We start from the raw sequence: 23948 nt of genomic DNA on the forward strand, positions 1-23948 counted from the left end.
GCAAGAGACAGGCAGGGTCCAAGATCACTCTTTTATAACAACCTGTTCTCTGGGGAGCTAATCCAGTCCCTTGAGACCTGACCCCTCTTTTGAGTTAGTCCCTTAAAGTTTCCACCATCTCAGTAATATTACTGAGAATAAGCTTCCCGTTTCTGAACCTTTGGGGGACAAGCCACATCCTAACCATAGCACCACTAGAACGATAAGGATCCTCCTCGTTAGTGTGCAAGTCAAATGGCTATTGGAGGTGACAGTCTCATCACTGTGAAGAGCTATGCATATGCCCTTGCTCCAGAGACCTGGACACTGAGGTTCCCAGGATACTGACAGATATAGCCCTCAGCCCACTAGCTCAGGGGGGCAGGCAGTACCCTTAGTTGTATGGGGCTATAAATTAGCTTGGCAGCCGTGACCCACCCATTTCCCTAGGTGGCACTTGCTTTGGGCTTCCCTGGACAGGAACCCTGCTTTTCTTCAATACATCTTCTCCACAGTCTGTTGATCGGCTCCTTGACAGAGCCTTTCTTTTCCATTCTAGAAACTCTAAAACTGAGGATGGCTCTTGGATATGCCTCCTGCTGTGTGTCTCTTGCCCAAGACATGAGCAAACAGAGCCCCAGCTGCCATCTGGAAGTGTCTCCAAGCACAGGGAATGCCAGGAACTAAACATCTTTTCAGTTACCCAATTAAAAGATAGGATACTGGGGCTGGGGTTGTGGCTCAGTGGTGGAGCACTTGCCTAGCATGTGGGAGGCACTGGGTTCAATTCTCAGCAGCACATATAAATAAATAAAATAAAGGCATCAACAACTAAAAAAATTTTTTTTAAAAATAAAATGAAAAATATTATACTATGACAGACCCTTCCCTTAGGAGAGACTCAGCCTACCAGGTCCAGTGACTTCTCCTTCTGGAGGTAGCTGCACAGAGAAGTGAGACTGAAGGCAGCAGCATCCCCTGCCTCAGCAGGAGATGGGCAGGACTGACAGCTCACTATTCAGCTGGCTCAGTAATGCAGGATGGAGAAAAGGGCCGTGTGAGCTCTGGGTCACTGTGGTTTAGCAGGCCTAGGCTGCAAGTTCATGGGAGCTCCCAGGGAAGTCAGAGATAGTGGCAAAGAGTCTGCTTTACCGGGCCTCGAAGGAACAAGTCTAGCAGAGGTCTTTAGACGAGGCAGGCAACCCAGCACATGTGGGCAGGTCCCAAAGGCCAACGTGAAGGTCAAGGAGATCACTAGGAAGCCGATCCAGGACCATGCAGAAGCTTGCTGCTGGCCAGAGCTCCCTGCAGCAGGAATCCTGTGAGAGACAGGCATCCTGGGCTTTAGGGTCAAGCCCATGTGGGGAAAGTTGAGGTGGCACCCAGGATTGATGAGGCAGAATGTGCCTGCTTTTTTTGACTACCAGGTCCCACGGGGACAGAGAAGAGCAGCTGGACCAGGCTCATGTACCCCCAGGCCTGGGGCACAACAGACCTTACTGACTTTGGGGCTGCTCCCTGTGTCCTGAATGAGACTGAGACTTCAGGGACCAGACTACCTGGCCAGGCTTTCCCCCCCTGCTGCTCTCACCTGCTGACCTCAGGGGTCCTGTCTTTCTGTCTTTACCTGCTTTGCCATTGGGCCTTGGGGCTTGTCCACAGGAGCTGGGGAAGGAGGGAAGGAGAGTGTTCTATAATATAATGTCCAAGGCACCCCCAAAATGATCATGATGAGAATAATGATGACAAAAATAACTATGTTTAAGGTGAACTGGGCGTTTCTAAAACATCTTTTTTTAAAAACCCCACTGCTTTGAGTGGACCTATAACATACAGTTTGGTTAGAAACTATGCTCCTTGACAGAGGCAGCTTCAAGACTAGCCTTAGCCCAGCTCTGACCTGAGGGTGGCCCTGTGCCCTCCTTTAAGGGATATCTGAAGGGGATACTATATAGTGACCCAGGGGTTAGGATCAGGAGAGCACACTCTGAGGTCTTTTGGAGCCAGGAGGTCATCAGGGGTGGCAGGTAAGTGGCCCTGTGAGTCCTATCTCCAGACATGGTCCTCAATTCACAGCCCTGGGTTACACTGGGGTGGCTTCATCTCCAAATTCCTCAAGAGAAACTGGATATTCTATCTTGTTTTTAATGTGAAATCTCCCAATTTTCAAATACTGTCAACCAAATAAGGCATTCCCCCCCTCCCCCCAATAAGGGATTTTTAAAATACCACCCGGTCTTAATGAGCACCTCTGTGGTCTGGTTTTGCCCCTAGGGGCTGCCCATGCATGACCCTTAGCTTGATAGGGGCAGAAGGGAATGTCCAGCTTCTTCCCCAGGGAAAGACTTTTTCTATGGAAATTACCATCTTTCTGTTTCCCAAGGTGGTTCTGAAGGTGAGCTGTCCCTGCTCGTTGAAAATGCAAAGAAATAAATGTATAAAAATAGAGGAGCAATCCCTCAATTCTTCTGTCAGGTTTAAGTCCCCAGCGTCTCCTCTGGGAGCAGCAGGGATGGCCCTGAATCATCTCCAGGCAGCTGAGTGGAGCACTGAGCTCTGCACGGGCACTGCCTGCAGGGCTCCCAGCCCCTCCCCTGACCCTGGCACAGCCCTGGGCAGCACCAACGCGTGTATGTCTGTGTGTGCTTGCATTGTGTGCACATGTGTGTGTACGTGCATGTAGGTGTGTGCCTGCACATGTATGTGGATTGTGCCGGGACTCCAAGGACCCAAGAAGGCATGGGAACCCAAGCAGCAGCTGCTCAGTCCTGGCCCCAACTTGTTCTTTTTCCAGTCAAAGCCGGCACCTTTGCTTCTTACCTCCTCTCTTTTCATTCTTGGTCTCGCCCACAACCAAGCTGCAGACGTACCTCTGACTAAGTCAGTTCATCTTGTCTGAAGCAGGAAGCAGAGTTTAAGGAAAGAGCTTCTGGCAGAGAGTCAGCCATGCTGGGGTTCTGTCAGTCTCCTCATCTGTCAAATGGGGACAGTAATTTGTCCTGAAGATGCCTGTTGCACTCTTTGAGGAGATGAATACTGGGTTCAATTTGGGGGAGTGGGCCCCCGAACCAGGCTGCCTCACATCTCCCTGAGTGGCCAAGTTCCCCTTCAGAGGCCTGGTTCCACCTCCAGAGCCTGTCTTGTGCCACCTTGACATGGAAGGAGTGGCCATACCTGTCTGGGGAAAGTGGTAGATAAGAGGCGATAGGGATAAGTGACAGAGTTGTTCTGGAAGACTCTTTATAGACAATGTTTCAGGGATGTCAACAGCTGAGCAGGGCTCTTGGTACCCACTCTAGCTAAAGCTAGGGCCTGGACATCACCCTCAGTGTTGATGATGTCACCTGCATCTCTGGTTCTTCTCAGGGCAGGAATCACTGAGTGCCACTGAGAAATACAACCTGGCTTGGACAGAGACCTGTGCAGCAGGGCAGGGGTGAAAGGGATGGGGCTTCCAAGACAGTGGCACGGGGACTCAGTGGGCAGCATACAGTGTGGTCTGCAGCTGCCATCAATGCTGATGGTTGGCCTCGTCAGTCTGGCTGTGACCCCAAGAGGTGAGGGCAGGGGAGGGCTGAGAACTGGAGCACTGGTCCAGGGTGACATTTAGACCCAGTGGGGAAGTAGATGGGAACAAAGGCAGAAGCCACAGCTTTGCTGACAGTGGGACACCATCTGAGGCCCTGAACTTGAAGGAGCTCCAGGTCCTGGACCTTGTAGCTGAGACCCCTCAGGCCCTCACCCCGACCAGGCTGCTGCTCATTGCCTGTGCTAACTCTTTAGGGGCAGGAGGTCAGGGCCTGCTGTGGGGAGCTGTCATGAGGAGCTCGTGTTGGTCCCTGCACAATTCATCGAGCACCAGGAGCTGACTTAAGAGTGGGGTGGGGGACATATAACTGGTCCCTTTAGTGGAGGACTGAGCAGAAAGCTCTTGGAGGGGAGCCAGGCTGGAGGAAATGCTGTAGAACACATACTGCTGGGGTGAGGCCTACGTTTCCTCAGTTATAACAGAGGTCAGGGACACCTGGGACATCAGCCTTTTGGTAGTAGGCTAGCCCTTTGGGAGTGTGTTAGTGTATGTGGGTGGAGAGAGCTGGCAGTGCAGGCGACACTCCTGGCCTCAGATGCTGGGTGCCAGCCCTGGGCTCCCCAGTCTGTCATAGTCTTAGGAGGACACCATGGCCCTCACTGTGGCTGTAGTTACTGCCTGGTGCTGGCCAAAGAGTTGGCCCTAAAGCCTCTGAGGTGGTTGGTTTGAGTGCGGCTGAGTCTGAGCCAGCTGGGCATATCACTACAGCCCCTCTCTAGACCTCAGTTTGTTCTTCTGCTAAATGGGGGCAACAATGCCCTTGATGATGATGATGATGTTGCTGGCACTTGGCTGGAGCTGAGCTGCATCCAGTGGAGTCTCGTCCTGCTGTGATGTTCCCAGTGAGCCCGGCCTGCCGCTGATGATAATGTCCTATCCCTGTAGGGGCCTCCCTGGGCAACTTGGATAGCCTCAGCCAAGCGCTGGGCGTCTTGGAGGAGCGGGTCAACAGCTCCAGGAGGAGGGCACGAAGACACGCTGCCGATGACGACTACAACATTGAAGTCCTGCTGGGTGTGGACGACTCCGTGGTTCAGTTCCACGGGAAGGAGCACGTGCAGAAGTACCTGCTGACGCTCATGAACATTGTAAGTGGGGCCGGGTGGGTTAGTGCGAGGCCGGAGTCAGAGCGAGGACATGGGGGCGTGGAGTGGGGGGGGCATCATGGGCGGGGTTAGACTGCAGGTGGCGCCTGTAGAAGAGTCCGCTCAACTTTCTGTGCCAGACTGTTAATTTTTTTCCACTTGAAGCTGGAAGCGAGGGCCATCCTCAACAGGGAGGCTTTCTGGGTCCACAGGTGAGAAAAGTTGAGCATCCCATCCACCTCCCTGAGTCTCAGGCTTCTTGTCCGCAGGTGGGGATGATTCTGACTTGGCAAGGCTGTTTACAAGTTTAAGCAATTTTTCCCACACTCCAATCATTTGTGTATCTTTTATAAAAAAAAAATTTAATGATTGCCATTTTTAAAATTTAAAATTATTTTAAAAAGAAATCTCACTTCATCTAAGAAATAATCTTTTTTAAAAAAATTTTTATTATTGGTTGTTCAAAACATTACATAGTTCTTGACATATCATATTTCATACATTTGATTCAAGTGGGTTATGAACTCCCATTTTTACCCCGTATACAGAGAAATAATCTTAAGGTAAAATCCAAAATGACCTTATTCAATGCCAGCTAGATAGTTCTGCATTCGGCCGGCCCTCAAGACAGAGCTTTGGCCCACTTTCTGCCAAAAATGGAGATGAGTGGTGTTAGGTAGGAGGACAGACAGACAGACACTGATCAGAGGCTCGTCCTTGAAGCAGTCAGAAGAACTGAAGGTTAAAGAGGGAATCACTTTCTTCCTGTGAATCTGGGGTATTTAATAGGGGTGCCTAGGTTTCACATAAGTCTTCTCAGTACCTGCCTCTTGTGTGCTTATTGTTTAAGTTACAGGGTCACCCCCACACATTCCATGCCTCGTGTCCTTTAAGAGGTACAAGATGTTGATCAGTGTGCAGGTGTGGAAACCTTTGCTCTCTCTGCTTGGTGCTGATCAGGCTACTGTGGGGACATGGGCACCCAGCCTTCAAACTGCAGGCTCTGGGGAAGCTGGGTTAAGCTTTTCAGCCCTCCCTCTCACTGGGGCTGGCCCTTCTGAACACTGCTAAGAGCCTAGGTCTGGGAGGGAGGATGGGGTGTGGCTTTGAACAGGAGCTGAAAGGGTGGAGTGTTGGTGCGGAACAGGGCGATTGGTGGAACAGGGTGATTGGTGGTTGGTGGGGTGGAAGCCTGGGTGGATGGGGAGTTCTAAAGTAGCCAAATGTTATCATGAATGAGGTCTAATACAAGTCCAGCCCAGGCAGGCAGTAAAGGGCAGAGGGATCTTCTCGGGGCCCACTGTTCAGCTCTGCTTTCTAGGGCCAGGTGGTGAACCTTTGGGAACCCAGTTGGCACAGTGTCCCCAAGGTGCTGATGAAAGATGCATCAGGGAGGACGTGAGTGAGCTGAACCTTGGAGGGAGAGACTTTTGTCCACGTGTTCACCTCCCTCCTCTCCTGCCTTAGATGAGCAATTGACAACCACCCCTCAATCTTCTGAACTGCAAAGCGGTGCTAAAGTCCTCTCTATTTGTACAGTGCATTTTATTTTTTAGAGTGCCCTTAATCTTATATTAATTTTGAAAAGTTCCTTTAATGTAATAATAATAACAATAATTACTCCAATTATTAGCTCCAATATGTGGCTGTGTGCCAGCCTGTTCTAGGTACTTATTATGCAATATGTTAGGATATCTTCACCATGAGTCCATAAGACTGGTAGATATAAAATCTTTGTGTTCAGTGTATGTGTTCTTCCCCAAGGGATTCTACTGCCTTCCCATCCAGTGGGAAAAAGGACTGTGCTTGGAATAGAGTCTTGGCCCCACCTTTTCCAGGTGTGTCATTGGGAATGCTGCCCCAGTTCTCCAAGCCTTGGTTTTTTCATCTTTAAAATGGGCCAGTAATTTCCATCTTGGGCATTGTAGTGAGGATTTAATGAGATAAGGGAGATGGATGTATTTTTTAGTCTCTAAATAAGGTGACATGTTTTTCAGTCTCTAGGTAAAAATGTGTTTTGCTAACGTGACAGCAACAATATTTGATTTAATAACAGCACACAAAGAACCATTCTTAAGAAGTCCACCAGGGACTCTGCCTGGAGGTGGGGGTATCCAAGGTGAGTTCTTCCTGAGACATAATGTAGCACATCTTCCTTTTCCCTGGTTGGAGGTTCTTGTGTCATAGAGAGCTGGTTGGAGGAAGTCTAAAACTTTCTCTGGGTTTTGCAGTGAATGTCAGTGTATTTATTCACACTCCTATGATCCAACTGGACCTCTGTTTTGGATAATGGGCAAAGTTTTTAGAGGATCATGAGAAATATAAAAATTATTAAATCGAAATGAGCTTTATCATAATGAACAACAACAAAAAAGGATTTTGGGAGCTAAATCCAAGAAGTTAAGAAGTGGGAGTAGGAGCTTATCTTTTTTTTCTGTTTCACACAGATGTGCATTTATTTATTCAGCAACTGTTCATTGAATGTGTACTTGTCCTAGGCACAGCGGTGAGTCCTTCAGAGAAACAGGGGCATGGTAGAGAGGCCTGGGGCTCAGCGATGCTCTAGGGGGCAGGGGGGAGTTTTTTCTATTCTGAGCTGAGCTCCACCTGCCACAGCAAGAGCACAGTGTGGATAAGGGAGATAAGGTTCGGCTCAGCTGGGAGCATGGCATTGCCCTGACAATTAATACCCTGTGTCCTCATTGAGAGTGCGTGCACACCCGGGAAGAGAGAGGATATAAGACAAGTGGGACCCTTGGGTGGTCTTGGGGCTGATTTAAAGCATGCAGGACCCTTTGGTGATCTTAGGGAGGAAGGGCATTGAAGAAGGACAACTATTTGAGAAAAGGACGACCTTGTAGAACATTGTTGTCTCAGAGAGCTATTCGTAGTGACAGAAGTGCTGTCATTCTGTCCTGTCCAGTGTGGTAGCCACTGGCCACACTGGCTCTTGAGCACTTGAAATGTGGCTGGTACAAATGAAGAACTGAATTTAATTTATGTTTCCAACATAATTTTAATTTTAAAATTTTTGTTGTGATAAAATATCCACACAGGCATTATCATCTTCACCATTTTTAAGGTTCAGTGGTGTTAAGTGCATTGCATTGTTGTGCATCTCTTACCACCATCCATCCCCAGAGCTCTTTTCATCTTATAGAACAGAGACTCTGTATCCATTTGTGTTAGTCAGCTTTGTGTCACTGTGATTAAAATACCTGACAAGAATAACTTAGAAGAGGAAAAGTTTATTGGGGGCTCATGGTTTAGAGGTCTGAGTTGATGGTGGGCCAACTCCCTTGCTGTGGACTCAAGATGAGGCAGAACGCCATGGCAGAGGAAAATTACTCAGGTGATAGCAGTCAGGAAGCAGAGAGAGAGAAAGGGAGACGGCTCAAAGAGCCAGGGACAAGATATAATCCCCAAGGGCCCCCAATGATCTGCCTCTTCCAAGTGCACCCCATCTGCCTACACTTACCATCCTGGAGTCCGTTCATTATAAATCCATTAAATGGATTAATCCATTGATGAAATTACACCTTTCATAATGTAATCATTTCATCTCTGAACATTCCTGCCTTGACTAACTAACACATGAGATTTTTGGGGGGCCTCCTCATATCCAATCCATAGCACCATTAAACACTAACTACTCATCTCCTCTTCCTCCCCTCGGCTCCTGGCAACCACTGCTCTACTCTCTGTCTCTGTGAATTTGACCATTCTAGGTACATCAATCACATAAGTGAAATCTTGCCATATTTGTTGTTTTCTGACTGGCTTATTCATGTAGCATGATATCCTCAAGGTCATCCATGTTGGAGCTTGTGCCAGAATTTCCTTCCTTTTTAAAGCTGAATAATATTAAATTGAATGTATGGACCATATTTTATCTATCCATCCCTCCACTGATGAACAGTTGGGTGGCGTCCACCTTTTGGCTGTAGTGAGTAATGCTACAAACATGGCTGTATGAATATCTATTCAAGGTCCTGTTTTCCATTCTTTGGGGTCTATACCCTGAAGTGGAAATGCTGAATCATGTGATAATTCTACGTTTGACGTTTTGAGAAACCACCAAACTGATTTCCTCAGCCACTGCATCATTTTATATTCCCACCAACAGTGCACAAGGGTTCTGGCTTTTCCACATCTGCACAACACTTGTTTTTTTTTTTTTATAGTAGCCATCCTAACTGGTAATTTATTTGTAGTTAATTTGTGCTTAGATTTAAATTGCCAGGGTGGCCAGTGTCAACTCTGTTGGGACAGTGGAGTTCTGGAAGACATGTGTACAGTGGGAATGCTTCCTGTGTCCTCTCTCTGAACTTGAACTTAGCCATCATATATTAAACAGCAGCACGGGGTGTGTGGGCCTCAAACCAAATCCCAAGTGGCCTTTGGAAGCCTGGCCAGTAGCTTGTCATATTCCTCATGTAAGTTCACAGCTGGTCTTAGGGCCTCCCAGGGCTGGAACCAAAGTAACAACACAGAAGGACAGATGTGGCAGTCGCTTCCCTGGGCTGTATTCCAAGTGCGGCATTTGGTTGATTGTAATAGCAGGCAGGGTCAGGGTTTGGGGGCCACCCCACAGGGCAGGCATGCATGACTGCTGAGGAAGGCCATTGAACTATGGGAGAAGGGTCTAGTAGGGGTTTCAATGGTGGGGACCCAGGATATAGACTGAAGAGGAGAGGCTGAGGTGAATGGGGTGGGTGCATAGTGCCACATTGGCGATTCTTAGATTCCCTCATTGTCCAGGGTGATTTCTACCTGAAGGTCTCCCTTTGGGATCACTCTGTGCGCAGAGTGTAGGCTGGGGTGAGGGTCCTGGTATGGCACAGACAATCCAGGCATATAAAATATCTACATTTTACCCTCCACTGCCCAGTCTCCCATGCAGCTAATTTAGGACCATGTGGCTAGTTTTCTGTAGTGGTCTATATAATATCACTAAGTGCTACTATGTGCCGTTCATCTCTTTTCCTGCCACCATAGCCTCGGGCACTACATGTCTCATTAGGTGCAGCTACAGTACAGCTTAGAGCCACCCAAACAACACTGGACCATGATGTGAGCAAGGAAACACACATCAATGCCTTAATTGTGTTAGGCGACTAAGGTGAGATAGATTCCTTGTTATTGCAGCATAACCCAACTTATTCTGTTTAATACCTCTGGCTCCCATCCACATAGATATCCAATGTTTATTGGGAGTCTGCTGTACATTAGGTAAGGGGTACTGCAGTGAGCAAGACAGGGCACAATTCCTGTTACCATGGGCTTGTCTTGGAGTGAGGGTACAGAGACAATATTTAAGCAAAAAACAAGTGAAATCATTTCAGATAATAATAAATGCAAGGAAGAAATAAAAGAGACTAAAGAAGAGTTGGGGAAGATGGAGATGAGGGAGTGGGTTCGCAGGAAACAACACTGGAGCTGAGACTGATAATGACAGAATTGTGGGAAGAGATGGGATAGATAAACTGTTCCAGGTGGAGGGAATAGGTGGGCACAAAGGCCCTGAGGCAGGAAAGAGGTCAGCACGTTTGAAGAAATGAGAAAAGACTGGTGTGGTAAGCAAAGGCCACAGCCGGCAGAAGGAGCTCGAGGTGATCAAGGCCAGTCACCAGGGTCTTCTAGACATGGAGAGGGAATTGGATGAGATTACAAGGCAGTGGGAAGTGCCTGGAGGTGCTGCTTCCTTTCTGCATTCACAGGCAAAGCATGTTATTCTGCCTTTTCATAGGAAAATGAAAACTGGTCAGTCTGCCCCTCTCTTCATCTCAGCCCCACTGGAGGGTACTGAGCTCCTCATGGACAATACCTGGTATTTGGACTCCCTGCCCCTACCAACTCACTGTCAAGCTCAGCTTCCTTCTTCCTTAAATCCTTTTCTTCCTTAAAGTAATATTTTTTAAAAGTATTACAATGTTTTATATTTAATACAGACAATATAATACTTTTGCTACAAAATTGAAATCGATTCATAGAGGTATGCCCATATTTTTTTCTAGCAATTACTGTCTACTATTTAACAGTTTTTAACTGCACTACATGACTATAATATACTTTCTATGTATAACTATTTATATGAATGTCCATCTAACAAAGTTGATTTTCCTTTTAGAGGTCAGATGGACCACTAACTATTACATCATCATAGGTGAATCTTTTGCTCATCCTTAATTATCTTCTTAAACTGAGTTCCTAAAAGTGGATCCCTTGGTTAACAGGTATGCACATTTTAAAGCTTTCTACACCAGAAAGTTCTCTGTTGCGGTCTTATCTAATTATCCTCCATGGAACAAAGTCTGTCTTTCTACCTGCTTAAACCATTGAATCCTTTAAAAATGGGGTAATTTAATAGTTACAACTGAGAAATACTTTTTTGTTATAAATTGTATTTATTCGATGGTAATAAGATTGAATTTTTAAAAATATGTACGTTTTGAACCAGATTATTTTATTTTTGGTATTTGACTTACTCTTGTCCTTTTCTACTTTCATATTCCAAATAGAATACTTATTCTATTTTAGTTTCTTTTTTTTCTGAATCTCTGAAGGGTCATTATATTCAAATAGGTTAACCTTTTGTCTGTTGTAGGTGTTGTAAACATTTTCCGGTTTTGTTGTTTGACTTTTGTTTTGCTTGGGATAGTTTTTGATGGCTTACTTTTTTTTTTTTTTTAATGATGTATTATTGGGCACTTCCTGTCATCTCCAGAAGTTAATCTGAAACTTTGCTCAGCTTGTTCCCAGTAGTAACACCCATTGTCACAAGAGAATTTTCCGAGTTCTTGCCCCTCACTAAGCACCTCATCATTCTTTCCACACCTGTGTTCAGCCACAGCCACCCAATACCCAGAAGTAAGAGGAAGAAAAAAGGGATATTCAAAGGGGCCGATATACTTATGTGTGATCTATTATTAGTTCACACAGCCTCTGGCTGCCACAAAAATCAGTATATTACCAGTGACCCCCTACTTGGGGAACACTGGCCTGTAGGCATAGCTGGCACAGTACAAAATAAAAATACCATATCTCTTGTTCAAAGCACAGGGGGGAAATGCCATAAAAGGCATATATTAAGCCTTTTTCTTCTTTCTTCACTGGTTTGGTCAGCTTTTGCATTGCTTTGACCAATATATCTCACAAGAACCACATAAAGGAGAAGAGTTTCAGAGGTTCAGTCCATGCTTAGCTGACTCCATAGCTCTGGGTATGAGATGAGGCCGACATCATGACAGGAGGACATCATGGAGGAAAGCAGCTCAGGACATGGCAGTCAGGAAACAGAGAGAGAGCTCTGCTCACCAGGGACAAAATATAAACCCCAAAGTCACAACCACAGTGATCTACTTCCTCTTCCCACACCCTGCTTGTCTACAGTTACCACCCTGTTAGTCCATCAGTGGATTAACCCACTGATTAGGTTATCCCTCTCGTAATCCAATCATTTCACCTCTGAAAATGAGCTTTTGGGGGACACCTTATATCTAAACCAAAACACTAAGTCTACCTCTCAGGTTATTAGGGTGTTTTTATTTGCTTTTTAATATTATTGTAAGTGAAGAAAATTTTCGGAATTTTTCATTATTAGCATGAATTTTACCATTCGTCTTTATATTATACAATGCTTGTTTTAAATGCAAATATTAGAACGTTTAACTTGTATGTAGACTCACCAAAATTTAACAAATTTGTGTTTTGTGGTGCATTCCTGAAGGGTGCCTCAAGCTGACCAAATTCAGGCAAACAGAAGCCAGATTCAAGAAGGTTCGGAGAGGCTGGGGAAATAGCTCAGTTGGTAGAGTGCTTTGCCTTGCATGCACAAGGCCCTGGGTTCAGTCCTCAGCACCAAAAAAAAAAAAAAAAAAAAAATGCTGGGAGTAGGAAGCATGGATCCCCAAGGATGGAGCCAGCTGAGGGATACTATTATCCCTGTACAGGTATAGGGTACCCTCAGAGCAAGCCAGGATCCTCACAGTTGCTGCAGGGCTCCCCCATACACACCCAGCAATGCAGGGCGCAGCGGCTGGGTCTCCCTTCTTATCAGCCACCAATGCATTGCCCTGGGCCCTAGCGAGGGGGTCTGGGGAGGTTGAGCCTTCTTCCTATTGATCCACTGCTCCAAACCAGGTATCTTTGTCCATTTTCTGTTGCTAATAACACAATAACAGAAACTGGTAAATTATAAAGAAAAAAGGGTATTTTTTTAAGCTCACAGTGCTGGTCTCACCTCCAGAGGCCACATCTGGTGATGACCTTCTTGCTGGCAGAGTGGTGGTGAGGTGGTGCAGGGTGGCACGTGGCAAGAGAGAGAGAGTGTGCGTGTGTGTGTGTGTGTGTGTGTGTGAGAGAGAGAGAGAGAGAGAGAGAGAGATGGTCCCTCTTCCTCTTCTCATAAAGCAGTCAGGATTCAATCATGGTGACTCTACTCTGATGATCTGATCTCATCCTTATCACCTCCCAAAGCCCCCCCCCCCACCGCCTCAACACCATAATCAAAGATCAAGTTTCCACTACTTAATGCTTCATAGTGGGGATTAAGCTCCACATGAGTTTCAGAGGGCACCAATCATGTTCAAACTACATCACCAGAGAAGGTGGCCAAGAATTGTTCCACTCCAGTGCTGGTTTCACTCAGTACCTGGAGGTGCATGTGAGGCTCACCTCTGTAAGACACAGGTTTTGGTTGGCCACTTACCAGACGTGCCTCCTCGTTGCCAGCCCTAGTGGGATGGCTACCACCATGCCCTGCCTTGAGATGCCGCGAGGTACACATACCTGATGGTCCTGGACCTGGTGGCAGGGTGAGGAGAGGGGAGCTGAGTGCTGGGGATTGGGACCCTAGGTATGCTAAGGTCCCCAGGATGTACTCCATTGTCCTATTAGATTTCACTTACAAAACACAAAACAATGAAGTATTTCAGAACTGCAGCTCTGGCGCACGAAGCCCTAAGTGTGGGGCCCTTCACTCACCTGTCAACAAAGTGTACCTGCCAATGCAGGATCTTGAACCCTGAGCTCTGACTTTGCAGCCCATAAGACTACCACATGTTCTGTGGATATGCCCTGTGCATCCCACCTTGGGGGTCCCCTTTTCCAGAGAAGGGCTCTTCCCCAGCCTCTACTCAGCCATGTCCTACACACCTTGGAGGTACACACCAAAGCTACCTCCACTCCTGCCTTTCTGCCCAGATAACAAAAGCTGAACCTGACAGGTTGCCGGGTGTGTTCTAAGTCTGGGGTTGTCTGTGAGCCAGTAGCCTAGTCCTCTGAGGCCCCCTTTCTGATTTTTTTTGTTCTCCCACAGCCATAACCCTCAGAGTTGCTGACAAACCCAGATGAATCCAGTCTCCTTGGGCTCACTGGCCCTTAGCTTAGTCAGAGAAGCTGGGACTCCTTAGGGATTCTGTTAATCAATTTTCTGTTGCCAGAATGAAATACTTAGGGTCAGGAACCTTTTAAACAAAAGAAGTTTATTTAGTTCACAGTTCTGGTGGTTCAAAGACATGGTACCAGCATCAGCCCAGCTCCCCAGGGGACCTCATGGTGGGTGACATTGCAGTGACAGGAGAGCCTAAGAAAGGCAGAGATCACGGGGTGAGATAGGAAGAGAGAGAGAGAGGGAAAGAGAAAGAAATTATACACAATGAAACTTTTGTATAACTAGAAGGAGTGCACTCTAAAATAACGATAGAAAGTGTGAAATAGTGAATACATATACCAGTACAGTTGTCCATCATCATTTTTAAGCGTTATGTACCTTACATAATCGTATGTGCCCCACTTGTGTACACAGGCCACACAGTAGATTGTTTACACCACATCACCAGCGACAGGTAAGTAAGGTGCTGGGGATATCAGGACCCTGTGAAATCAGTAAGCATTGGGAGTTTTTCAGTTCCATCATCATCTTAGGAGACCACCTAAGAGGAATCTGTCATTGGCCAAGGCATTGTCACGAGATGTGTGACTGTCATGTGTTTTATGTGCATTTTGAAATGGAAAATCTCTGCCAAGATTCCAAGAAATAGAAAACTTGGGCCGAGGCTGACACTTGTTTTATGGCTTGTCATTTAACTGGATCTCTAATTCTTCTGTGCAAAACCTAGGGCCTCAGTGTTTTGCTTAGATTTCAGGATCCCAAAGAACTGTCTGCTTGAACCACTGGTCTACTTGGACCCCTTGTAGAAGTGAATCAGACCATTGTGGTGGGTGATACAGACCCTCATAAGGCCCATGTTTGGTCCATTGCTACCAGGAATATCAGGCCCTCCTGGAGCCATGGAGGTACCACGTACAGGTGTGAAACATCTCTCCCTGAAGTGCCACCTTTTTTTTTTTTTTTTTTGCATGGCATACATTTAAAGACATTATTTTAGATTAAGTTTAGACATATTACTGTGCTAAGGCAAAATTTGCATGAATTTCTCAAGATAAACTGGACATTCCAAAGCAGGGTTGGCAAACTGTAGTCCAAAGACCCTTCCACTGTTTTTGTAAATAAAGTTTTATTGAAACATAACCACATCTATTCATTTATGAACTGCCTGTGATCACTTTTGTGTTACAACCACAGATACAGAGTTGGGACAGAGATCATATTAGTCCACAAACCTGTGAATATTCACTATTTGGTGCTAAAAAATAGGTGCTATCATAATTTAAAGAAATCTCTTTGAGATTCTATGGGGAATGCCTGTAATACCAGCAACTGAGGCAGGAAGATTGCAAGTCTGAGGCCAGCCTAGGCAACTTAGTGAGACCCTGTCTCAAGGAAGAAAAACTGCAAAAGGCTGGGGATGTATCTCAGTGGTACAATTCTCTGGATTCAATCCTGAGTACCACCAAAAAAAAAAAAAAAACTTGCTTAGTGCCCACCTTGAACTATGTCCCAGTCCTCTAAGTGAGCATTTGTGTTGTGCTGTATCAGCACTCATGGGTGTTCATATTAGGGTGGCTCTGAGCATACAATGTGCACTAATGTGCACTAGCTGTGGCGTCAGAAACAACTTGGTTCTAATACTTGCTTTTATCTACTTTGCAAAGCTTTCCTCCCCTGAACTTGGTATTCTCATCTTTAAACACTCTCTGAACTTCTACAAAGGTAGAGGAATCTCCAGCAGACAGGTTCTCTCTTGCCCTCTTCTGCCTACTGAGCCCCTGTATCTGGAGCAGCCCTTTCCTGAAGGCCATTATCGTAATCACCCACTTTGAGTTGAACTCTACCTTTTCCTGCTCAGATCCCAGCCCTACGGGACCTCCTCCTAGCCTTGCCAACTCAAAGAACCTCTGAGGTCACTTTGAGGATACTTTTAAAAGGAGAGAATGAACTGAACTTAATAACCATTTTAAAACAACTGAAAGGGAGGAACAGATCTCTGGGCAAGCAGAACATCTCTCTCAGCTGTGTTAACTGCTTATGTTCAGGAAGAATTCCTGAGTCCCCGAAGCTCCTCTTCTGCTGAGGGCAGATGCATTCCATGGGCCTACAGAGAACATGGACCCAGGGGTCTTCAGTGCCTTCAGAGCAGAGGCCATAACCTTCAACTCCTCCTACCACGAGGACAGTCCTCTGTACAGTATGTTCTTCAGCAATTTTTGTTGAATGAATGATTTCTGTCTGTGCCAGGACTCGGATATTTTTCCTCTTTTCTTTTCTAATTTAATCCAGAAATTGGCCTTGACTTACCAAACCCTTGCCAGGGTTTGCAAACAATCAGAAGGCATATGGGCTCAATTTCTCACCAATTTTCAAGAATGTTGGGGCCTCGTGGTGGCTGTGGGGAAGGCAGGAGCAGGACAGGAATGTTCACTGCTGGTTGCAGGGGAAAGAAATCTCGTGAACTGGCATAGCATCTAGGCGGAAGGCGTCACCCCCAAGTCCCTGTTCACATGTCTCTGGCTCTGCTTCCTGGGATAGAGAAAAACATCTCTGGAACTAGACAATTAAACTTGGTTCCCTTAAGTTAGGAGAAGGCAGACAGGGCCTTCCAGGCAAGGGGGACACATCAGAAATGGGACTGGGCACAGTGGGGGCGGGGAGCAAGGAGTAAAGGCTACATCTTGCAAGGCTGTGTCCCAGGCTTCAGGGTCCACTTGTTCCATGGTCCACAGGGGGCTACTCCTGTCATTTTTTTCTGTTCCTTGTATTTGTTCTGCTGACCTGTGAGCCCGGCTCCATGTGCCACCAGGAGATACGTCTGTTAGGGCCAGTGGTGCAGGGGGCTCAGAAGAGATCAGCCCACTTGGATGCTGATTAGAGCTGGGCAGGAGGGTGCATGAGTGGCTGTAGGCTCTAGAGAGTCATGGGGACTGGGAGTGGGGTGGGTGGGGGAGGCCATCTTTCTCTGGAGATGTCCCCCTGAGTTATACTCACTTGTAGTCTTATAGGAATAAGCAGGTCCACTGTTGCCAGGTCTTTTTTTTTAAATTGAGAAGCTGGAAATCCAATTTTCATGAAAGATCTAATTATTTTTCAATGTGGGCAACAAATTGAAATTAAGAACCCTCACTGCACAGGTGAATCAGAACACAGCTACAGGATAGGTTTAGCATGTAGGAGGCCGGATGTTCCTTCCAGCCTAGAGGAAAGGAGGCCACTGCCTGCCCTGCTATGCCCTGTGACGAGGGACAGGTAGTCCCATCTCCTGGGGCGGCTGTGAGCACTGAGTGGAACACCAGAAAAGTGCTTGGCAGAGTGCTGGCTGCATGGTGGGCACCCTGGGATGGCGAGCTGCCCTGGTCGTGTTCAGCACTCCCTGCACCCTTAGTTGGCATCTGGCACAAATATGGCTCAATTGAGGGACTTCAGAGGCCCTAAAGCAGAGAGCTCCAGTGGTGGAAGAGCATGAGCAGAGCTAGTGGCATTGCTGTATCCCAGGGCACAGTTTGGGCCTCGGGAGGGGTGGGTGAGGTTTCTTGGGAAACTTGAAGGGAATACCTTCTCTTACTGGAAACTCCTGTCCCCACATCCTGTGGATGGAGAAACTGGCATTGGCTTAGATTATGCACGTGCCAGCCCTGTACAGGGAGGCACTTAAGTGATCTCTCTACCCTGCTGGGTGGTGTGACCAGGACAAGCCAGAGGGGATTCACAGACCTGTGTGCAGGCAGGCCTTTCCTTAGTACCGGCCCCGGTGTGGGTCCTCCCCCACTGTTCTGGCCTTAAGAGTGAGAATTCGAGTCCCCCAGGAAACCTCAGGCTTGCCTTGACCTTCTTTGCCTTCCCAACAGCATCTTTTTTTTTTTTTTTTTAAACCCAGGGGCACTTAACCACTGAGCCACATCCCCAGCCCTTTTATTAAACACTTTATTTAGAAACAGAGTCTCACTGAGTTGTTTAGGGTCTTGCTAAATTGTTGAGGCTGGATTGGAACTCTGCATCCTCCTGCCTCAGCCTCCCGAGCTGCTGGGGACACAGGCATGTGCCATCGGGCTCGACTCCTAACAGCACCTTGACATCACTTGATCACATGCTTCCCTCCCCTCCTCCTAAATATCTTTTCTGTTCCTCCCTGGGTTTTTCCTTCAGGCTCCTCCATCTCTTCCATCTTCCTGTTCTAAGATTTTCCTTCCTTCCCACTCACTCAACTGTGTCATTCAGCACTTGCCTGGTACCAGAAGTTCTAGGTGCTGGCAGTGTCACAGTGATCAGGGGGGGTCCACAGACCTGTGGTGATGGTGCAGAACACAGAATATTCAGATGGAGGGGGGCACCACTGGCTGTCCTCACTTCTGCCTCTCCTTCCCTGACACATGTGGCACTCTCCTCCATGAAGCCTCCTGACAGCTGATGTGGGAAGCCTGGGAGCTGCCCGTCCTTGGCCTCCCTTGGGGAGCTGACTAGGAGGCCTAGGCATCGTCACTTCTCAGTGACAGCTTGAGGCAGCTGCAGAGCTTGTCTGGTGCAGGCTCCATCAAGGAAATGACAGCTGCGCCCAGAAAAGCAGAGATGATGTGCATGTGTGCGGTGCTGGGTAGGTGTGCGTTGTCACTGCCCCAGGCTCCTCCTGGGCTGTCCCCTGGGCTGAGTTGAGGTCAGTTGACCTGAGGTCCTACTCTCCTTGGTGGTGTGTCTTAGAAGGGCTAGGGGCTTTCCTATCAAGTTCAGAGAGGGACTGCCTGCCTGATTTTCATGTATGGCACCTGGCAAAGGGTTTGCGCTTAGTAAATGTGCAGTAACTGTCTTTTTTTTAGTGAATGAATAAGTGAGTAAATGAACTCTTGCAAAGTGACTATGTCCCCACATACTCCCACTTTAAAAAAAAATGACTCTGCCTTCTGCCTGTTGGTGGAAAAACTGATTTAATAACATAAGTGTCCTTCTTCCGTATACCCAAGACTCTGTTTCTTCAGCACTGATGCAAGGTTTTGGAACCACTAGCATCCTAGGGACACAGTTCTTTATGTCCGCAGACTTGCCAAATTTCCCCCTGAAGCCTCTGTGGCTGGTTGCCAAGCATACTTGTGTGGGTGAGCTTTTTAGTTTCTCTCTGCCTCAGTTTCCTGATTTGTAAAAAAGGGAAATACTGCCCACTGGCAGGGTGGTAAGTGGTGAGAGATTTTGCACCTGGGAAGACATTGCCCAGGTCTTGGAAAGTCAGAGCTGACCAGTGAGGTGCAGCAGGCCTTCCTTCAGTTCATGACACCTGTGAAGCCAGACTATCCACCCCTTGTCCTCAGAAAACCTGGCTCTTAAGGGGACACACCAATTTGCCTTACCACAACTAGAAGGACAAGGACGTTGGCAGCCAAAGGCATGGTCAGTGCCCTCTGCCTAGTTGGGTAAAGGGTCACAGAGTGGTGACCCTTGAGCTGGGTTTGGTTGCAGAGTTGGCATTTCCAAGTGGAAAGGTGGGAGGGAGTGTCTTTCCATACAGAGGGGGCATGTGTGCAAAAAAGGCGCCACACCCTTTTTGTGTCACTGAAGGAGTGGCACAGGGGAGTGGGACCTTGGGGTGCAAATGCTGGCTAGACAAGCAAGCTTGTTGGGGGTGGTGCACTGCCTGTGTGAGTCGAGCTTGAACTTGATCTTGAAGCTTGGGGAACGAGAGGATGCAATGGCAGCAAACGATGCAGAAGAGCTCCCCTTCAAGAGGGAGGGAGACCGGCAAAGTTTACCTAGCTGATGGTGCAGTAGGGGCAGTTTCCTGGACAGGGACAGCATCCAAGTTAGCACAGTGCGCTCTGTGGGAACACTCACAGGTTCAGGAAGTATACCCAGCGGAAACCCCATTGCAATGAGACAGGGGAATGGAGGCTGAGCAGAAGCAGCCAGACTGCAGGCAGGTGATTGATGGTTCATCCACACCCCCAGCTGTGCTGGTTATAAGCTGGGTCTGTGGGCTGCCCCCATGTCCCCTGATCCTAAGAAGAAGGGATCGAGGGGCACTTGTACATCCAAGAATTCATTCCGTCTCCCTTTGGTTCTGGGTTTTTCTGGTAGCAGAGGTGGAATTTCAGGGGCTTTGACATATACTCATCCATCTTCTTATGTGCCTGTTTCCTTGCTTGACATTTCTGGAGGCCTGTTCTGAGCCAGCTTGGGAGTCCACAGGTGGAGCGTGTACTGCTCAGCTCCTAGGGATGGGGAGCTAAGTTACTTCAGCAGATCCTCACAATGCAAGGGGGATGTGTGCTATTCAGGACAAAACTTGTTTCCTGCTGGGTTCAAGGAGGAACTGGAACATCAACTTGTGGATGTTAGAAGGTGCCCTGAGTGACTTCACCTCTGGGGAGGGATATAGTTCACGTTCATAATAGATGACTCTTATAGCGAGCTTGTAATGCTGCATGTAGGGCCATGCTGAAGCTTGGTTTCATGACACACTCCTCAAGGGGAACAGTGCTTGGTGCTAATAATAATAAGGTGCTAATCTGAGATCCTCCGTCATGGTGTCTGTAATCTTTAGGGCTCATGCCTGCTCTGCCAGGATTTCTCCCTGCTTCCACATGACAAGATACCTGGGCCCTAATGGCAGTGGAGGGACTGGCTTGTGTCTTTTCCATTTTTATTGTGAGTGGGTGACCATGCCTGGCCCCTGGGCTCTTTACCTGGAATGCTTAGGTGTTCTGGGATATCCCTGATCCAAGCCTTAGGCCTTGATGAGCCATCCATTCTGCAGCCTCTCCATGATCACTGCCAGGCACCCCCTCACCCCCACCCCATAAGCATAGGCAGAAGCTTCTGGATCCCACAACCATCCTCTGGCGCCAAGGGAAACCAGGGTGCTACTTTAGGCTCATCCATTTACACAAAATGTCCCTTGTGCCTAACAATGCCAGCACAGGCCATCTTGAGATTGGACTCCCCTCTATGGAGTTATCTCAGTGGGAAGCAGGACCCAGAGCTCTCGTGGTTTGTCTGTGTCTGGCCCTAAAGATTGGAGTGGGGGCAGGGGCATGGATGGGAAGTCTTAACCTTGGATTCAGCTTCCTGACTGTCTTCAGCCATCTCCCCTGTGTCCTCTGTCAACCAGCATGTCCATCCCCAGGGACTTCCCATAGCCCATGCCCCTGTCTCCTCAGGGTGGCATTTTACCTGTCCCCTTCCTTGACTCAAAATCTGACAGAGCAGCAGAAGAGTCTGATTTACAAGAGGAGTGAAAAGTACATGGTTCTCAGATTACATGGTGGTGACCCTTGGGGGCCAGGTGACAGAACTGGAGTCACAGCGGACAGTTCCACCACACTGGTCACAGGCTGGCAGGAGTGGGCTGGGAAGGAGGCTAGTGTTAGAGCCAGGGGTGGCACAAGGTCCTACCACTCAGGATTCCTCCCTGAAGTGAGATTGCATGTGGACGCCCCTGGGGCTGTGGGTTCAGGAAAGTCAACAAACCGAGCAGAGCGCTGGGAGGCCATGACATCCCACAGCCACTGCCAGCAAGAATAACATCCCGCCTTCTCCTGCCTCCTTCCCTTCCGTGGCCAGCTGAAAGCTAGAGCCCCCGGGGGGCTGGCCTGTGGCCTCTCCCATGCCTTCTGTGTCCTGTGTCCTCCACAGGAGCCGTCCTTCCCTGTTCAGTAGCATCCCCTTGTTCTGATGAGTAGCCAGGTCAGTGAGCAGAAGATCTGGCTCCAAAGGGTGGTGTGGCTGTCTGTGACCCCAGAGTGTGGGGCTGATAAGGAGGGGTCCAGGTCCAGGTCACACTCCCAGATGTGTCTCTCCCAGCCCTGGAAAAACAGCCTGGGCAAGCACTGACTGTTCACAGAGACCTCTCCTTGTGACCCTCAGAGAGCCAGAGCCAGAGTGGCCTCCAGAATGAAGCCCAGGTTGATTAAAGTTTTCAACACCAAAGAAACGGTTTGCAGCATTTGACCCTCATGTAATTGATGACAAACGTTTTGGAGATAGTACTGTGTGCTGGGGATTTTGCTAGATGCATTCAATTCATTTTTGCAGTCGGTCCTCATAACAACCCTGAGCCACAAGGGCAGTTGTCTCCATTTCACAGATGGGGAAATCGAGGCCCCCTCGTTCAGCTTGAGGTAACCAGCCCCAATTCACATGGCAGAATTGTGGCAGACCCCACACTGAAACCGATGCCATCTGAAGGGGGAATTTCACCTCCATCCTTTGCTTACTCCCCAAATTCAGGACAGGGGGAGGAATGCAGCACAGAGGAGGGCTAGCTTCTTACAGTTACTAGCATCGATATGAAAACCTTTTTAAGGGAACCTTGTTTTTCCGGTGTCCCCGTCTTAGTGTTCCATCCAGTGGCATAGTAAATATTTGTTGAGCCTCCACTATGTTCTGGGTATGGGTCAGCTTGCCTGGGGGTGAAGAGCCCCAGCCCCATCCTGGGGTACCTGTAGAGTTGTCCCCATGCCTGGCAGAATGTGGACTTGTGCAGGAGAGCAGATATCAGTCTTCATTTGTTGGGGAGAGGGAGCGAGGTGTCTTGGAGAACATGTTCATGCACTTGGTGTTGATGGAGGGGCTCCCGTGCCTCCCATTTTTGAGTGTGGCATAACCTTAATAATTAAGATTCTGCCCCATTTGCATTTCATGATAGTTTGATATTTTGAGCAACTGTGAGGGTCGTGTTTGCCTCGGAAGCATTTACCCAGAACCAGAGGGTAAAGAAGAGGTGCAAAGAGAAAGTTTATTCTCAGGATAAGACCAGGCCCTTGCAGTCCCGTCTATGAACATAGATGCAGCATATCTCTCTGGAAACCAGCAGACCTCTCTCAACCAGCTTCTGGTGCACTGGGCTCACTCTCTTCAAGGGCTCCACCCTGGTGGTCCAAGCCTGGCCCCTAGGGGTTCATAGAAAGACCCACTTTCTATTTATTCCAGGGTTCCCAGAGAAGCCGCCGAGTGGGCTGAGCACCCCTCCACAAGGCTTCAAGACTTCAAGCCTGGTTTGCTCCCCAGGGTTTTGCCAGATGAGCCCTGGGGGCTGCTCTCCATGGTTCCACGACTCTGCTCAGCAGAGAAGATAACTTTCCCAAAAGTTGGATTTGGGATGGAAACCACCAGCAACCCTGCTCCTAGCCTCTGGCCCCAGCTAGACCCTCTGTAACCAGCCAGGCCTAGGGGCCTCCCTGTGACGGAGTCCTGTTTCCTAGATTAGTTCCCCCTTTCTGTGCCCCCTTCTGCAAACTTGGCAGAGGAGAAAGACTCCCCTGCAGCTCAGGCCACCTTCCAGGGCACATAGTCACCCCAGTGGAACTCTGCCACCAAGAAGGCAAACTTTTACATTGTCATGCAAGGCCTTGTCCTTCCTTATTGTCTATTCTAGAACAGAAACTTGGCTGCATCTTTGCATAAGCAAAAGGCGCATTACAATGTATTTCCCCAAACAGAGAGCCCTTGGCCTCTCTCTGCACAGAGAAGGGCTGCGGCTTTGTACATTTTCCCTTAAGGTTTAAAGATTCCAAGATCAATTTCTCAGACAGGGCTCAAGGACATTGTCCCAGGGCTTCCCCTCCCCCTGCGGTCTGGGCAGAGAAGAGCAGCTTCTTCCTAGCCCACAAGTCTTGGGGACAGCAAGTCCCCTGGCTGGCGTGGTGGGGAAGGCACCTAGCTGGGAGCCTCTGTCATTACAGGGCATCACAGGCCTTTGCTGGGTCTCTTTTCCCATTTCCTATTATTCCACAGACTCCTTACTGAGCACCTACTGTGAGCTACATATTGTTGGGAACAGTTGTGGTAGGGGAGGCATAGCAAGTGCAAAGGCCCTGAGGTTGGGAGGGGAAGACTCCCTGTGCTGGGAAGGGCCTAGAAGAGGCAGCAGGGCCACTCCTCCTGGCCTCAAGGTCATGCCAAGGAGCTTCAATTT

At 48.2% G+C, this 23948-nt stretch overlaps 1 protein-coding gene across 2 annotated transcripts in view; it reads left to right on the forward strand.

Moving 5' to 3' along the window:
- The window catches only part of Adamts2 (ADAM metallopeptidase with thrombospondin type 1 motif 2), a 252735-nt gene that overhangs the window by 140800 nt on the left and 87987 nt on the right, over window positions 1–23948 (forward strand). For both annotated transcript variants that reach the window (XM_027953340.2, XM_071612157.1), the window contains exon 4: window positions 4454–4656. In XM_027953340.2, coding sequence (XP_027809141.2) covers window positions 4454–4656 — 203 coding nt within the window. The remainder of the gene's footprint in view (window positions 1–4453; window positions 4657–23948) is intronic.

Source organism: Marmota flaviventris, chromosome 5 (assembly GCF_047511675.1).
Source record: "Marmota flaviventris isolate mMarFla1 chromosome 5, mMarFla1.hap1, whole genome shotgun sequence".
Classification (NCBI taxonomy): Eukaryota; Metazoa; Chordata; class Mammalia; order Rodentia; family Sciuridae; genus Marmota; species Marmota flaviventris.